This window comes from Petaurus breviceps, unplaced genomic scaffold (genome assembly GCF_028583685.1).
Source record: "Petaurus breviceps papuanus isolate PSGF00001 unplaced genomic scaffold, PetGlider_PUasm1.0 77, whole genome shotgun sequence".
Classification (NCBI taxonomy): Eukaryota; Metazoa; Chordata; class Mammalia; order Diprotodontia; family Petauridae; genus Petaurus; species Petaurus breviceps.
In genome coordinates, this window is record NW_027186492.1 from 7,837,017 (window position 1) to 7,855,248 (window position 18,232).

General features: G+C 39.3%; 1 protein-coding gene across 1 annotated transcript; it reads left to right on the plus strand.

Annotated features, from left to right (window-relative positions):
• Positions 1-673: 673 nt before the first annotated feature.
• EIF3J (eukaryotic translation initiation factor 3 subunit J) lies at positions 674-17,649 on the plus strand. The gene is made up of 8 exons (XM_069105932.1): positions 674-869; positions 979-1,076; positions 11,006-11,060; positions 11,476-11,567; positions 12,522-12,636; positions 15,123-15,284; positions 15,908-15,981; positions 16,571-17,649. Exons 1-8 carry the CDS (start codon positions 836-838, stop codon positions 16,700-16,702), a joined length of 762 nt encoding a protein of 253 aa, XP_068962033.1. The 5' UTR covers positions 674-835; the 3' UTR covers positions 16,703-17,649.
• The last annotated feature ends 583 nt before the right edge of the window (positions 17,650-18,232 follow it).

Below are 18,232 nucleotides of genomic sequence, written 5' to 3' on the forward strand. Positions count from 1 at the left end.
AACATTCATTGAAAGTGTGGTGCGACAAAATTCCCCATGATGGGGTTGTGTGTGAAAGGGATGTCCGTCGGTCCTCCTGGACGTGGCTCTTCGTGTGTACGTGTGTGTAGAAGGGGTTGGGGTGGGGACTGAGGTGCTTTCTCCAGACAAGGCAGCGCGTGTGTAGAAAAAGGGGTGTTTCTTATGAAGAGGGCGCGTGTGCAAGGGACGTGACAGTGTGTATGGGGGGAGGGTGTATTTTCTCCTTGACAAGGCTGTGTGTGTGTGTGGATGTATGTGAGAGACCAGGGGGGTGTGGGAAAGCGGTGCTTCTCCTGTAGAGGGTGCTTGTGGGCTTGTGGTGTAAGCGTCTTTCCCTGTGTGCAAGAGGCTTTCCTCAAGGTTGGATTTGTGCGAGCAACTGAGAAAGGGACGTTCTCAATGACGTAGAGCGCGCGCGTGTGTGCGTGTGTGCGTGTGTGTGTGTGTGTGTGTAAGCATAAGGGTAGCGTCTTTGCCCCTCCTCCTCCCTGGCCTCTCTCCCAGTAGCCCATCCGTCAGTCAGTTCGTCCACCTGGCCCACCTGAAGCCCTGCCTCCTCCGCCTTCTTCTTCCGTAAAGCCTGGTCCCGCCCTCTCCCGTCTGGAGGGAGGCGGAGCTCAGTCCGCTCGGCGCGCTTAACTCCCGCGTCTTGTAAGGGGCGGGGTTTGGGGCCCGGGCCTGACGCTCCGCCGCCGTCCCGGCGTGCCCCGCGTTGGTCAGCGAGAAGCTATTCGGTGACTCACCGCCCTCCTAAGGCTCTTGCGCTCTCCTTCCCCCTTCTCTCCCTCTCGCACTCACACACACCCGGCCCGAGATGGCGGCGGCGGCGGGGGACTCGGACTCCTGGGGTAAGGGGATGTGCTGGGGAAGGAGTGGAGTGGGGGGAGGGATGACTGTGTCTTTTGCCCATACGCGACCAGTGCCTAACGTGGCTCTCTCTCAACCTCTCTTCCGTAGACGCGGACACGTTCTCGGTGGAGGAGCCGGTGCGGAAGGCGGGGGGTGCGGCCGGCGGGGACCGCTGGGAGGGCGAGGATGAGGATGACGACGTCAAGGTGGGCGCAAGGCCGGGCCGGGACCGGCGGAGGGAGCGGGGGGAGGGGGGAGGTGTGCGATGGCGGCCGGGGGCGCGGGGAAGCCCAGTCACTTTGGGCGGCGGGGTTCCTATTCAGGCCTGCGGCCAGGGCGGGCCGTCGTTTCCGGGTAGTGGCGCCCTTGCCTTCCCAGGCCCCCCACTCCGGCCCGGGACGCTGCGTCCCGTTCGTCCTTCCCCCTGCCACCCCCGGACACCCGGGCCAGAGACACGCGGCCGCGGCCTGCCCTGATCAGCCCTCTGGTCCGGGACGGCGGCGGCCCGACCCTGTTTCACTGAGTGCTTTTCATACCAGGCCTGGTCGGGTCCGACGCCTGCCAAGTAGCTAGCGGAGGTGACCGACTATCCGGTCAGCCCGGCCCGCAGGTCTGCTTCCCGGGGGCTTTCCGGAAAGGGGGTTGGTTCGAAGGTTGAGATCCAGGGCATGTTCCATCTGGGAATCCTGGGGAAGAGTCTACACCCAGCCTTTTTCTCCACAGTCTCGATCAGTAGTAACCTACTTCAGGGTACCCGAAGTTTCCAGTCTTGTTTGGTGTATGTGATTGGCAGCAGCTTCTAAAGAGCAGCTGATAGGATCGATGAATTTACATATGTGAAGACATTTTGATTAGCTTCCGTCCCTTCCTTATTCAAACCTTTTACCGGAGCTATTTAGAAACATAAAAATGAAGCGATCCAGCTTCTCCTTTAGTAAAGGAATTGAGTATTGAAATATACAAACAGCTGGAAGTAATATATACCCTGAGTAATTGACACAGGCAACAGGAGAAAGGAGAGTTGGCAGGAGGTCTTATTTATCAGTACACTGAAAAACACCAAAAAAAACCCAAATAGAGTTTATTTCATCTCTTCCCACCAGAATTGATCCAACCTTTACTGTATATTTCTGAAAAGTGTGCCATTTTAATCATGGGACTAGTCATGTGGTTTTAGGAAACTGTCCCAAGTATTTTATTTAGTAGCCCTTAAGTCTTATGTCCAGTGAGGCAGGGTTTGTTTAAAGCTTAATGAAGTAGTGGAATTCTTGAAATGTTTCAGCAGACGTATATGTATGAAGTTGAAAGTTTCTCTCTCATCCCTGGATCAGACCTTGAAAATCGAAACATAATAATAGTAATGTGCAGTTAAGAGAAAACTCTCCGGCTTTTCTTTCCTTCTGAATGTTTGAGTCTGCTGCACCCCTCCTCCTTAAGTGGCCAAGCACACTTTAAGATACTGTAAAATGTGTGTGTGTGTGTTTTACTATTCTTTAACTCTGTGAAATATATGTTGCAGTTTAGAAAGAATTTTAGCAGTGGAAGTGAGGCAACGTTAGCAAAAGGAAGAATTAGAGAAAAAGTTAAAAGGATTTTAAGAATGATGAGAAGAGAACTGAAAGTAAACAAAATCATACTGTGTACTTGAACTAGCTTCTGTTTTTTTCTCACTTTATTAATTAAAATAAGTTATCAATCCCACTTAAGTAAAAAAAGTTTTTTAAACTGACAAGTTGATGTAGGATGTATTTTATAACCCATATGACTTTCAATTGAAAGGCAGTAATAGAAGAATATTGGACTTTCTAGTTACAGGGTTCAAAGCTCTCCTGATCATGGGCAAGTCATCCTCCTAAGACTATAAATTATAGACAAATGCTTTGGTGGAGGGAGTTCCCAAACATGCTGAAGAAATCATAGGTCCTTGATGCAATGTTGAAATGGCATTTGGATTTTGTTAACCTTTATAGAAATGTTTTTATATTGTGGTGTGTATTCTTAAAACAAGTATACTTATTCTTAAAACAAGTAATACTGCATTACCAAGATTCCTTGAATGTCTTCCATGGAGTACTTTGGATTAGTTGTCTCTTCATTAATTTTAATTCAATTTCAGCATGAAAATAAAAGGCCTAGATTGGGTAGAGTTGTAAACCCATATAGAACCCTTGTTTCATTTAGTCAGCAATTATTTGTTTCTAGTTAATGTAATGTACTTTAGTTCTCCAAAGCAGGACTTAGCACATTTGCTTTGATTTTGGAAGTATTCCAGAAATGTAGGAGCCAGATGAATTTGTCATCTTTCAAAGAACAAGAAGGGGGGAGGGGTGTAGAGGCAACATATTGCCATTGGCCTTTAGAGCTTAAGTCTCAAGTTAGAGTTTTGGGCATTATGTAAGGGTCTTAATGGCTCCTCTGAAAACAATTAAAGGAGGAAGTTATCACATCTTAATTCTTGGGACTTTAATTCTCTTCCCTACCTAGTTCTCCCCCAAATGTGTACAGGGAGTTAGACCTAAGAAGTTTATGGTGTGGTAGTGAGTGAGAATCCCAAAGAGCCTTCATCTTGCTCTCTACTGCTCTGTGAGCCGAATTATCCAGTAGTATGCACCATTTTTGACTATGATAGTAAAATATAAATGTTCATGAGGGGAGTTTGGAGATTTTGTAGTTTGGTTGATTGTGATTGACCCAAAATTCTAAATGCTTTTGACAGCCTAACTCACAGAATTTGTCAAGTTCTCATTTAGAGCATCTAGGACTTTGGAGGATACAATATTGATCTGATTGTAGTCCTTATTGAGTGCAGATTTTGTTCTAACTGAAATGTATTATAGGTTGTCATTTGATTTGAACTCTTGCTTATTCAGAAAATGATTTATGTGCTGAAAAATATAAGGGTTATCGATAATACCAGACTAGAGTTGAAGATTGTCAGCTAATTGGTCCTGCTGGCACAAAAGTTTCTGAGGTATAATGTTCGTTTTTGACCAATGTATGGATACTAACTTGGTGGAATAGAGAAACTGGAACCATTTCTCCATGAACTATGGCCTAACCATATAGATTTAGGTGGGGTTTTAAATGTCAGTTTTTAACATCCTGAGAAAGGCAGCTAGGGGATTTGTAGTTAGTACTATACTCTCAGCTTTCACAGTGGACATTAAATTATATTAGATAGTCTTGTCTTTTCTAAAACTTGTTCTGCAGCAAACTGCTTGTTTGAAACTTATATGGAATTCTGTCTCACGAAGGGAAAGCTTGTGTTCCTTTATAAGTAAAAACAAACATTTATGCTAAATTTTTGGTGCATTGATGCCTGCTTTGGGCTTTACTGGCTAGGAAGAAAGGACTATATTCCGTGCAGGTGGAATTCTTAGGTTATCATATGTCATTGAAATATCAACATTTCTGCGACTAGCTGGATGGATGGGCTGGCTGATACAGTGAGTATGATAGGACATTTGCTTTATTCCATCTTCTTAGATCAGCAAATCCATTGCCTGTTGAATAGTAGGTTTTTTTCCCCAAGAAATTTGTTTTCCCATGATTAATTTAGGGAAACTTATCCAGAGTTCATAGAACATATCAAGCACTGTGCTGCTTTTCCTTAACAAGATTTAAAGTGATCTGAAGAACTGATAAGAGATTCTGCTTCTCCATCTTGAATTCTTTTCCTTGGTTTTGTGGATCAAGAACTTTACTTCAGTTAATCTGTAATCTTAAAGTCATCGGAATTAGAAAATCTTCAAGGTTCTAAAACAGTCTTCTAAAGAAAGGGGGATATATTTCAGAGAAATATGTGATTACCTGGAAATACTTAGGGAGGTGGGCATTCTGCCAAGAGGCAGATAATTTCAGTGTACACTTCTAGCCAATTCCAAATTAAATTTTTGTGAACCAGTATTTACCTATCACATTTTCAGTTCTGGCTTACACAAACAATTCACGTGTTTAAGGTTCATAGACTTGATTTTTGATACCACTTAGCCAATGTAAGAAATATAGGCATTAACCATTGTGCCACTATGGAGTCCTAGAGTCTTAATAAGCATTTTACATGTGGGAGAAGTTTCATATGTATTTGTTAAAATAAACAAGAGTAGAATTTATTAAGGAAAATGCCCCTTTACCACCTTGGGTTCAGCATAGTTATAATTAATCCTGAGAATATAAGTTTACAATAGGGAAAGAATCAGAAATTTGTTTTGAAATGAAGATGCTAATTTGGAACTGGACTGGTAAAGTAACTAAACTGCATATCCTTTGACCCAGTGATATGTCTTCTGGGCTTGCACCCTCAAAGAGATCGCAGAAAGGAAAAGGGCCCATATATACAAAAAATAGTTGATGTGACAGAACTGAAAACTGAAAGGGTGCCCATCAGTTGAGGAATGACTGAACAGATCATGATATAGAAATGTAAGGGAATACTGTTGTGCAGTAAAAAATTTAAAGGGGGATGATTTCAGAGAAACCTGGGGAGACTTGAATGAATTCTGATGCAGAGTGAACTGAGCAAAACCAGGAGAACAATGTACATAGTATGGTATTGCAAAAAAGGAAGAACTTTGGTGGACTTAAGATCCCTGATGAATTCAGTGACCAACCATGATTTTAGAGGACATAGGGAAGCATACTACACCTTCTGAGAGAGATGATGAATTCAAGGGGCAGAGTGAGACTTAGATTTTTGGATATGGACAACGTGGGAATTTGTATTGCTTTACTATGCATATTTGTTACGGGAGTTTTGTATTTTTTCAGTTGGAGGGCTGTGATGGGAGGGAGAGAAAATAAATACTTGTTCATTGAAATACAATTTTTTTTTAAGTTGGTGGGGTGGGGAATGGAGCTGCTTGGTGTTGTCTGGGCTTGTCCCTTCTGGGACACCTACAGTATCCTGGAAAAGGTTTTTTGTGCTTCTCAGAGGTTTGGGTTCACCTTAGGACCCAAGGGAAAAGAGGGCAACCAATAAAGAAATTGACCGTTATCCAAGTAGGAGCAAGAAAGAATATTTGTTTATCTGCTTACATGTGTTTCAATTTTTAAAAATCCTTTCGGGTACCTGCTGACTTCCTAAGATGGGAAGAGTGATTGATCTTTTGTTATGTTCAGAATTAGAGGGCCAACTTGCCTTTTTTATCATCATCACCAGGTACCCACAGCCATAGTAGCCTAGGTTGATTGGGAAAATTCCCTCTCTCCCCCTCCCACCCTTTTTATCTATTCCCTTTTATCATGTTGAAGCTACTTTATACATCCTCTGAGCTTTGTGCTCTCTAGCAGTGGGACTGGTGAGTAAAGAATCGAGCTCTTTCTTCCCCCCCCCCCCCAACACTTTTTGAGTGGAACACAGTGAATTGCACAGGATGAGCAGTCATGGATGGGTTTCAGTCTGTATCATGGATCTCATTGTGTTATCTTTCCCCAAAGCCCTTTCCTGTGGGAACTCTCCAGTTTCCGGGACGCTGCCATCCTTCTGGTTGTCCAAGTTGGCAGTCTTCTACTCCTCACTTTCACTCATTCCATATAGCTATTTAGTTTCCAAATTTTGTTTTTTCTTTCTGCACAACATCTGACCACTGTCTCTTTTTTTCCAATTAAACAGCCACTCCCCTACCACTGAACTATTTCAGTGGCTTCCTAATTGGTCTCCCTGATTCCAGAGTCTCCACACCAGTCAATTCTCTACATACCTGCCAAAGTGCACATCTGACTTCTCACACTTTCTTCTTCCTTCCTACCCTAGAAACTCCATTGACTCCCTCTTACATCTATGAAAGAATATAAATTACAGGCATTTAAAGCATTAGACAACCTGACCTCAATCTCCCTTTCTAGACTCTGTATACATTACTGTCCATCTTGCACTCACAGAGTACACTCCGTGCACAGTACAGCCTAACTGGCCTTGTAGTCTCACACTCATATAAAATTCAAATACACAAATAGATCTGTGATCTCATCCATTTGGGAGTTTGCTTCAGCAATACAGATTGTAACCAACCCATCCATACTTGCCCATCCCTTTTGACTGTTGTCTTTTTTTCTATCAAAAGTTTGCCATAGGAGCCACTCAGTATGTTGAAAGCCTTCCTCACTTCCAGTATTACACAGGTTGGACCACTGACTGTTTACCTATCATTCTTTGCTCTTGTCACATGACTATTATTTTCTCTTCCTTTCATACATTTGCTCTATGATATCCTTTACTACTTTTCTTTGGAGTTCTTATTAGTTATATTTCTGGCTTGCTTACACTCACTATGGGCCTCTTCAGTACCTTCTGTATGATGTTCTTCACTTCTTCAGAGGTGTGATGTTCCGTGTGTTCCTTACATAGCAGTGCCACTGATAAAAGTGTTAGTATGAGCCTTTGCTTTCATGGGAAGCTTGATGTCAGTAAAGGAACTTTGCAATTTCCTTAAAGACTCCAGCCCAAGTTTTTTAAAGCATCTCTTCAGGTGCATGTTGAAACCTGGGCAGTAGACATACGTTGTCCATTTGGTCTTGTGTTGGACAGGGCAAATACTTTGCTAATCTCTTTCAGGAAGTTTTGGAGTATTCTAGGGCTTGACATGATCATTATAATCTCATCCTCAAATAGAAGTATCTGGAGGACGATATCAACAGAGAATCCTTCCTTCACTGGATCTCCTCCATCCCAGTGGCAAACCACATTTAGTAAGCATACATTTCTCTGTTTTATGCCTAGAGGATCATTAAACAGGGTTATTTCTGTTGATAAAAGGCCTTTCAAAGGAGTCTTGAATGACAGTGTTATGGATGGAAGAGACTACTTTTTTAACAGACCAGAAAAGATTTATTTTTGATGTGGTCTTTACAACAAAACCATTGACTGGTCAGACCCCTGAGATCAGCATTTATAAAAAACAGCAACAAAAGGTAGTGTTATTTACTACAAGGAGAACAAAAGTCAGGGAAGTTCTTTAGTGAGCAAACACCTTATATTTGCTAATCAGAAAGTGATGATTTTCAAAAGCAAGTTGGATTAGAATATAAACTCATCTGCAAGATCTTATGATGATCAGTTATAGCATTATCATTTCTCAAAACAGAAGCATGGAGAGTAAAACCATCTTAATAACTGTGTGGCAGTATATCCACCTAAGCAAAGACATCCCATGAACTTTAAGGATAAGCATGGGAGGATGACTACAAACAGAAGAACATGGAAAAGATCTGCAAAAACCATTTCTCTAAACTTTTCTGACATCAAGGATAGTGTAACACTCACTAGGCCCCTAAAATTATAGTGCATCAGGTGCTTAAAGAGAGAGGCTGGGCAGTTGTTCTTCATTCTTGAAGAGGACCATAATGACAGCACTATGCCATATGCTTATAGAGGAGATGAAAATGGAGAACAAAGATGGGAAAAGTAACCTGATTCGACCAGTAAATATAAAGATCCATGCTAGAGGCAGTAACAATTGTAAGGACATTGAAGGACCGATTTACAAGGTACCTGAAGGAGGGTACTCTCTGTGTTGTTCAGTAAGTACTTCCACATTGGTGCCATGATGCCAACAGAAATTGAACTAATCTTTTAAATTAGTGGAAAATAGAGACTGCTGGATTAACATTTAAATAAAGGGAGCAGAGATGTGATTGTGAGTTAGGCACAGCTGTGATGTAGAATTTCCTATGCATGAGCTCTATGTTACGAACTTTCAGGTGAGCCCCTTCCTGCCTATAAGCCTAAAAACACTGTAGGGGCCAGAGGAGTTGAAACTAGAGCCCTTTACTTTTACCTCAACCTTTGTCTAGATGCTAGAGAGCTCATAGTGAAGCCAGGGGCCCCCAGTTAACCCTCAAAACAGACATCATAGGCCTGTTTGCAGTGATCCTTCAAGAGGAACTTTGTAGGGTTTAGTGGCTATTCAGAATTCAGGTTGTTGAAAGTGTTGTATAGAACTTCCATTTTGGGTGGATGTGTAACGCAGTTATATATTAACAGCCCTTTCAGGTAAATGCAGTTTCTTTATACTGATATTGCCTAAATCCATAGTGTGATTTGCATAGCTAAGTTGTTTTTTGTACTCATGGTACTGATGTGGGCCCTTGAGGACTTGAGTTTACCAAAGAGGTCAGGGTAATGTAAAGGTTGAATGTTATGAATAGTTCAAATAATGACCAGCTAGTTTGCCTGGAACCTGTTAAGACTGACTTTTTTTGTTACAAGGTGTAAGAGTACTAAACTGAGCATACCACAACTGAATGGCATCCACTCATAATCCAACTATTTGATCATCTAACTATAGGTTTTAGTGAGGATTGAAAAGGTAGTCCCTCTTGTTTGGCTTGTTTTCTTAGAATGCATTTAGATTTTTTAGTTGCCTTATAAAATGAGAAGCTTGATGTCATTGTTGCAGCATATTACTTGGTTAAGCCTTTACCAGTAATTAACTAATTACACCTCTCATTCCTTGTCCTTCACCTTTATTAGATTTATCACTGTTTACTCAACTTGAAAGTTGGCCATTTACAGACTTGCCTCCCTACTTCCTAGTTAGTCAGTAAACATTTATTAAAGCAGCTGAGGATATAAATGCAAAAAAGAAACTCTGTCCTCAAGAAGCATACAGTCTAATGAGGGAAGAGAAAAGAGAGCAGAAAAGTGAGGATAAAGAATAGCAGCATCATAAAGAAATCAAAGAAGTCCAAAGGGAGTGTAGCCAGCTGAGACACGGGGTGAGAAATAGGAGTTTTGGAGTTCTTGGCTCAGGGCAGAGTACTGATGATGTCTGAATACCAAGACTGATCTCATTCTTCCAGAATAACGACGATTCCCAGTGATAAGATTTCCAGGAGTATGGTGGGAGTATGGTCAAAGAAATTCAAAAAGAAGAGTAGCCAGGTGGGAGATAAAGAGATATCTGTGTTATTGTTCAGTTGTTTTAGTCCTGTTCTGGAGTCAGGAAGACTCAACCTTCCTGAATTCAAATCTGGCCTCAGACACTTACTAGTTGACCCTGAGCAAGTCACTTAAGCCTGTTTGCCTCAGTTCCTCATCTGTAAAATGATCTGGAGAAGGAAGTGGCACACCACCCCAGTATCACTGCCAAGAAAATTCCAAATGAGATCACACAGGGGTCAGATACAACTGAAAAATGACTGAACAACAACTTCAGGCCTGGTTCTCTAGGTGTTCTTATACTCTGCTGCCTACCTGCCCTGTCTATGTTGGGCCTCCTCTTAAATGGAGGTTTATGAGTACATGGCTCCATTCCTCAATCAGAGGGTATGATGAGGTGTGAATGCTAAGGCTGAGTAGATTCTTCTTGGATGATGATACTTCTCAATGATGAGATTGTTGGGGGCAAGTTGGAGGAATCAGAAGAGTCCAGCTGGGAAACAAGGAGATAGGTAATACATACACTAATCTTTCACTAGTAGTTACAGCTTTGCTCTCCAAGCTCTCTGTAGCAGGTTGGTTTTTTTTTTTTTAATTCTGTCAGATAACAGTGCTATTTTTAGTTCCAGGATTGCTTAGTGACTATCCTGGGACTGGAAGTTACAAATTCAAGGAACCCTTCCAACATCCTATCCAGGTTTAGGAGTGTTTTTTAATAAAGAATTGCTTTGGGCCTTATAATTGTGACCTTAAGTATTGCCACATGCTCAACTTTACTCATTTTTAAATAGGTTAAATAATTACAGTGGCTTGCAAAGCATGGTCTATTTTTTAATCAAATTGTATTATATAAAATGTCTCACCTTGAGAATTGCTGTAGCCAAAAATGTTACCATCAACCGACCTACCTGATATTTCTCTGAGTTTAGCTAAGCAGGACTACAAAACAAAATATTTTGAATACATGGTTATTGTCTAGGATTTGGAAATAACTTTTTCTTTAGGGAGAGGTGTGTGTGTTGGTGTGTGTGGTTTGCATAATGGAATTTGACCTGTTCTGTCATATAAATGTCAAATATTATTTTCTTTAAATGGGAAGGTTTATAATTGATCTTTAGAATACTTAGAGATAGGCAGGTTGTCCAAATTCTTAAGATTTATAACCTATTGTGAATCAATTCAAGAGACAGATTGTTAACTTTGGCTTGATTGTCTTGTCAGCTTAACAATTCAGCTAATGCAGGCTTTTCTCTTTAGGAAAACTGGGATGATGATGATGAAGAAAAAAAAGAGGAGACAGAGGTAAAACCAGGTGAGCCATTGGGGCTCCCTTCCATTCTTGGTGAGGTGTCTTGGTGACCTTCCAGAGTGTTTACTGGCTTGTAGTAAAAGCACCCAATTGAAAACCTTAAAAATTTAGAAACCAGCCATCTCTTGGTCCCCCGTCCACTTCCTCAGTATACTCTCTTGCTCACAATCTCATTTCCTCCCAAAATGCTTGATATTTGATCCTTTCAGGAAAATAAGTTTTTCCATGTTCCCATTCAGCACAGTGATCCTTACACACTTGGAGAGGGTTTTGGTTTTAGGCTCTTGATCTTGTATAGTGCCCAATGTGGGTTCTATTTTTATTTCATAAGATTAAAAGCTATAGTATTATGATGCTGTGGTGTACATTTATAAAACAAAAGAATTATTTGATTGTAAAAGTTCTGTGTTGTTTTTAGAAACGAAAGTTTCAGAAAAGAAGAAAATAGCAGAAAAAATCAAAGAGAAAGAACGGCAACAGAAGAAAAGACAAGAAGAAATTAAGAAAAGGGTAAGAACTGATATTCTAAAGCAAAAACTTTAATCTCATCAGTTCAAATAATGTCCAGTGGAAAAGTCTATGGAAAACAAACAGAACCCTTCGATTAAGATTGATCCTTTAGGAAGTAGATTTGCTTGAACTTAGTTTTCGCTTCTGGAAAAACACAGAATTAAACATTTTCACAGACCTTCTGGAACAGTCATGACTAACTATTCAATGGTCTCTGCCATTGTCTGCAGTTCTAGCATTTATTGTTCATTATCTGCATTGTGCTTACTGAGTGGAATGTGAAAGGCACCCATTTCTGTGATTATATATACATTGATATAGCTTTATTCTTTGGTCATTGGAGATAGCGTTAGAAATATTTCAGAAATGATTTTGGACAATTTATCTCTGTAAATATAATTATGAACAAAATTATAACATCCTAGGGAGTAGAATCATGTAATTCAGGGTAACGTAAAGCATTCCTGCTACCTTGGCCCTTCTCTGATCATTTTGATATTTTGGCATTTTATTTGTTGTCTCCATCACAGTACATGCCAAAGGAATTTTCATCTGATTTTACTAAGTTTGTTATGGGTGATTACAAAAAAATACCTCAGAAGCCCTAAAAGGTGGCAGAAAGATTTTCCCTCTTTCTTTCTGGATACTACATATATATATATATATAGCATATTCTATTAGAGATCTGTGTCTGCATGGATACCTTTTACATTCTACTCAGCCAAACAGTATAAAGGCCCACTTGGTACCAAAATTAGGGACATCACTGAATTATTAAATATTCAGGTTTTCTAATTTGCTTGTTTTTTCCATTAGCAACAGAATGTTGCAGTTGTACTTCTAGGGAATTTTTCTGAATTGAAGTGTTGTAAACACAGATGCATAGATATATCTGTGAAAGACATGAACGAACTCTTCCCTTTAATATTATTTTCATACCTGTCTGCATTATAGTTGGAAGAGCCTGAAGAATCTAAAGAGCTTACACCAGAAGAACAATTAGCAGATAAACTACGGCTAAAGAAATTACAGGAAGAGGCAGACCTTGAATTAGCAAAAGAAACCTTTGGTAAGCTGGTGGCACTCAGCTGTGTGTTATCAGACCAGATCTGTATGAAAACACTAGCGTTTACACAATGTTATTGGGAAGCATTCCTTTCTCTGAAGATCTGAGTCTAGTTTATTTAAATATTAGCCAAAGTTTTGGCCTACTTTGATATCTCTTAGATTTAGTACTTTAGATGAATAGTTTTGGCCTATTTTGATATCTCCTTAGATTTAGTATTTTAAATGAATAATCTAGTTTCAAATTAACTGTGCTTTGGGCACCAAATGAGTGTTAAGTAAAAAGGATCATTGGATTGAAATAACAATAATTTGTGCACTTTGATCCCATTTGTGTGCAGTTGTTTAAAAGTTGCAGGTGTATGAAATGGAAGGTATATTGCTTTAAAGTCTTAAATATTAAGCTGACAGTAGTCTTGTCTGTTCTGTTGTCTTTGCTGGGAAAGAAGATACATGAGTGTCCATTAGTTCCGGGGATTTCCCTCTCTGTCCCTCCCTGCTACCAATTCTGTTTCCTCCTTTTGCCACTATACTTTTGGTAGGGGAAGAAATGACATAGATGTGGCTGTATCCATGATTCAGGAGCCTTGTAGTAGAAGGACTGCTCCCCATATTCCTTGGCTGTACCAGAAACTATAAGGAAAATTGAGGTATAGGTAGAACGAGACTAACAGCTATAAAATGAGCTATTGCCCTCATTTTTTACAAAGATTAGTGGGCGAGTTTTCACCACCTGCACGCTTGATTTAAGCAATCTCAGTTGGTTCTGTGAGAATGTAATATCTCTTCTAACTTAACATTCCAGAACTAAAGTCATTTACCTTTTGAAAGCTGCTCTTCCTCCTAACTCTCTAGTTTCTGCTGATGGTTCCACTAGTCACCATGGCCCAAGCAAGATAAAGGAAACCATTCTTTGGTCTTTCCTCTTTCACCTTCCATATCTAATCAGTTGCCATATTCTTTTGCTGTGTTTCTCATTTATATAGTACTTTCCACTTATTTTGCCACCAGTCTTAGTTCGAACTTTCATCTCTTAAGACTTTAGTTGAGGGGGCCACTTACTTCATGAAACCTTTCTTGATAACACCAGGGGAAATTGAGTGTTCCTCTCCAAACCTCTTCTTATCACATTCAATTTGTTTTATAGTACTTTAGATTTATGTCTTATACTGTAAGAGTCTTGAAAATAGAATTTTTGTTCATCTTTGTCTCTCTGTACAGTAATTAATAATAAATGGTTGCTGAATTGACTAGCTGAATTAATTTAAAATTCCACATCTTTGAATGTGGGATGAGGTGTCTTTTTTAGGTACATTGTTAGCATCCTTATTAGTCTCCCCCTGTTCTTCACATTTGTTAGTTGAAGGCTAGCACTGGATTTTGAGTCAGAAAAATTGAGGTCAAATCCAGGTTTTGATAAGTTCTATGACCATGGCATTCATGTGACTTTACCTTTCTCATGGCCTCAGTTTTTTTCATTTATAAAGTGAGGGGGGATGGAATAAATGACCTCTAAGTGTTCCCTTCCAACAACTCTTGAATGCTACAACAACATGAATGATGCAAAGGGAGCTGATACTTTCTTTCCCATGGAAAATGCTTTAGATAATTGTGAAATCTAACAGTTCCAAATGAATTATTATGGATGTTCTTGTCAACCCAGTGGTGTCAAATTCAAAATAGAAATGGCCACTAAATCATACACAAAGCTCCCTGTGGGTTGAATATTGACTTAGAAAACTACACATTAGCATTATCTATGTTTGATTCTATTTTTATTTTATTAGAGATTTCCCAATTACATTTTAATTATGTTCAGAACACTTCAGGAGTGTAAGGTCCCATCTGATACTAATGCTGTAACCATGGTGTAGGCTGGTAGCTTTAAATCACCATCTAATTATAGGAGTACAGCATTATTTTACACAGAAGTTTGAGAAGTATTAATTGCTGATACGGTTTTTTTGAGGGTAAATGTACAGGTAAAAGGCAAAAAAAATCCCACACTAAATATATAATGTTTTAGGGAGGCAAGGTAGGCATAATGGGAAAGAAGTATTTAGTACAGCAGTCAGAAGTGGTTTTATCATTGTTATTTCACTTAACAATTTCACTACTTTTGTGAAGGCTTTGTAAATTGTAGCTTACAGTCATAATTACAAATTATAAATTGTGTCATTTCATACATTCTTAATTTTAAATTTAAAACCATGACATTCTCTTTCTCTCCCCCCTCCCCCAATCTTCTATTTTTAACCTGTTTAGCCTTTAGAGTTAGGTTTCTGTTTTTAGAGAACAGGCAAAGACCTTTTATTTTTTTTTTTTGAAAACTATTCTTCACTTTACTGTTTTTATTAACTCCTTTTTACCTTGGGCTGCATGTACTCATAGTCAATGTGAAGAAACCTTTCCTCTAATTTGAGATTTGTGCAACACATAAGCTTTTTCTGACAGTTCTTCAACTAGTATCTTCACTATTTTCTCTCACAGGTGTTAATAACACAATCTGTGGTATAGATGCCATGAACCCCTCTTCAAGAGATGACTTCACAGAGTTTGGCAAGTTACTAAAAGATAAAATTACACAGTATGAAAAATCTCTATATTATGCCAGTTTCTTGGAAGCATTAGTTCGAGATGTGTGTATTTCATGTAAGTAACATTTTGGGCTCTTTAAAATGGTTTTAATCAAAAGCAGTGCCATGAGAATATAGAAGTAATTTTGATGACTTAAAACTAACTTGTTAGGGTTTATTTTAGGAATCTTGTACAAACACAGCCAGGAGCAACAGGTGGCTATGCTTGTGGCATGTTGTTGCTGAGGCCAGCTTGTTAATCGTGTTTTACAGTGGCTTCCTGAAAAGAAATCTTGGTGTCAGAGTAGCTAGTAAAACATTTTTTTTTAAAATATAATTGTGCCTCTTGTGTTGACTTTTGAGAAGAAAGGGTGATAAGAGTCAGTGTTTTAGAAACACACTTTTAGATACAAGTCTTTCTCAAACGCTTCTGAAAAGCCCAGAAGACATCAGACTGAGACACTGGTTTCTGGGTCACATATATGCCATTGTGTCCTGTTTGATCTTGATAATTAAGCTTTTTTTTTCTCCCTTGAAAAACAGTAAAAGAAAATTCTTCTAAACCAAGGAAAGCAAATTCTCAAATTGGCCATATCCAAAAATGTATGTTTCATTCTGCATATCTTGATGTTTCTTGCTCAAACCTTTTACCATTTCCTCAAATGCTTTACAAACTAGTTTCTTTCTTTCTATTTTAAGTGGAAATTGACGACTTGAAAAAGATTACCAATTCTTTGACAGTGCTATGCAGTGAAAAACAGAAACAAGAAAAGGTAAAGACAATAGATAACTGTTTTCTTCTATGAACTATAGCAGTTGAATTCTTACAAGCTTAATAATTTTTTTAAAAAAGCCACCAAGTCAGATCTAATCCACTTCAAAAAAGAAGCCCTAAATTGAAAAGATGTCTCTCTCAATTTATCGTGGTATGAAATCTCACCCACAGTAGTTTACGGGTGTGGCTTAACACTATACCTGGTCAGAAATTCCTTGTCAGTATGTTCAGATACCCTGATGGTGTCCTACTTTAAGAGAGCTCTGTAGCTCCGAGCATCAACGCTTCCTTATAACATCAATGGTACTTAGCTACCATCTCACTAGATGCTTCCATTCTAGCATAAATTGTGCATATTTTAGGGGTTTCAACATAGACTGTCCTAATTTGAAGTTTGGCACTTGGCATTCTTCTGTGAGCTGGAGTAGTTAGAGAGGTACCTAAGAGCTTTTTGTTTTGGTAATTATGTGGGCAGTGTCTCAGTGTAAGATTCTCCTGACACCTGAGGCATAGGTGGGTAGAAACTGCCTCAGAGTGGATTCTTATAAAACAAATACTGAGTTAATTGAATTCTCTCTCATCTTCAGCAAAGCAAAGCCAAAAAGAAGAAGAAAGGTGTGGTTCCTGGAGGGGGATTAAAGGCTACAATGAAAGATGATCTTGCAGACTATGGTGGCTATGATGGAGGATATGTGCAAGACTTTGAAGACTTCATGTGACATTTCATCTTCTCCCCATTGTCTTCTGTTGCCCACAGTCCCTTCAACATGTAGCACAACTTCCTTTCCTTTCAGTTCTGCCAAATGCTACAATCAAAAGTGCAGTATCTTTGTGCTGGTTACTTAACCCCTTGACACTTAGGTGCTAATGCAATGGGGAACTTGGTTCTTGTTGCCAAGGGGTTAAAATCGGGAAACTTGGTTGCTACTAAATCACAGTAAAAGAAATCCTAATAATGTTGTCATTGTTGCTATCTGGTTCCAGGGCAGCAGAGTCACTAAATTGGAAACAATAGTTGCAACGTGACAAAAAAGAAGTGTAGTATTTACCAGCACCATTCAATAATACAGCCTTAACCATACCTCCTTGAACTACTTCATATCTTGTCAACAAAAGCAGTTTGCAACAAGGGCATGTGGGTGTGCACCTAGTATTAAAATTGCTTTGTCTTAAGGTAGAGCGTGAGGATTTTAAAAATACATTGCAAAGAAGACTGCTTATTTCAGAGTAAGGATACTGTGCCTCAAATGGCTACTAGTTTGACATTTTAAAAAATTTAATGACCAAAAACCACCAACCTTGAAGCCGCAGAGGTAATGTCTCCATTATTGCATTCGACAAAATCCAATTTGTGGTATTTCGAGTGTATAAAAAGTCTAGTTTATATTTACCGGAATATTTCTACTGATGCAGCTCTTAAGAGGGGGGAAATTCTTGACCTGTTTTATTTGACTGATTTAAAATGTCTAAGAAACAAAACTTCCTTTGTTCTCCTAGGCTGAAGCAACAACTTTCACAGGGTTTTGGCATTTCCTTTCCTTTACAAACATGCTTAGCAAACTGCAACAGTTACTACAGTTTGGTAAATTGTTATGTTAACAATTATGACATCTGCAATGTTTTATAAAGCAACTAATTTAATAAAATCACTATTGTGAGGACTTCATTTTGTGTGTGAGCTCCCAGGAAACATTTAACTGTTCTGATGCTGACTTGATTTTTCAATGAGTTTACCTTTGATTGAAGAAAGTGTAGAGAATGGAACAGATTTCTCTTCTGTAGCTATAGACACCCAGCAAAGATCTGTTTATTGCTGCTTTATGAGGACTCAAATTGTTAAGGAGTCAAGCCATTAATGTGATAGTGAAACTCTAAAGTTGTGGGGTACTTAATCCTACTCTGCATGTTGGAGAATTTAAATGCTTAAATACTAGTCTAGTATTTTTAAAGAAGTATTCTTTCACAGAGCCCTTAAATTGTAAGCTCTCAGCAGCTTTACAGGGATGATTTAAGTATATAAATGCCTATGAACACTTACAGTAGAAGCTTAATTTTCACATTTTTTTCTATAGCCATTGAAACAAAGTGGTATATTGAGTTTTGCTGTAATAGATTCTTAGGTCTTTGTAAACGAGAGGTAGAACACAAAAGTGTCTTTTCTAGGTTTTTTATGTCACAGGGATAGAACGTATTTCATACTTGGCCTGTTTCAAAATGTGCTAGGAAGAGACCACAATAGCCTAGCCTCT

Coding starts and splice junctions, on each gene's coding strand:
- EIF3J (XM_069105932.1), top strand. CDS start 836: ATGGCGGCGGCGGCGGGGGACTCGGACTCCTGGG. Junction 11,061..11,475: donor GGAGACAGAGGTAAAACCAG/GTGAGCCATTGG, acceptor TGTTGTTTTTAG/AAACGAAAGTTTCAGAAAAG. Junction 12,637..15,122: donor ATTAGCAAAAGAAACCTTTG/GTAAGCTGGTGG, acceptor TTTCTCTCACAG/GTGTTAATAACACAATCTGT.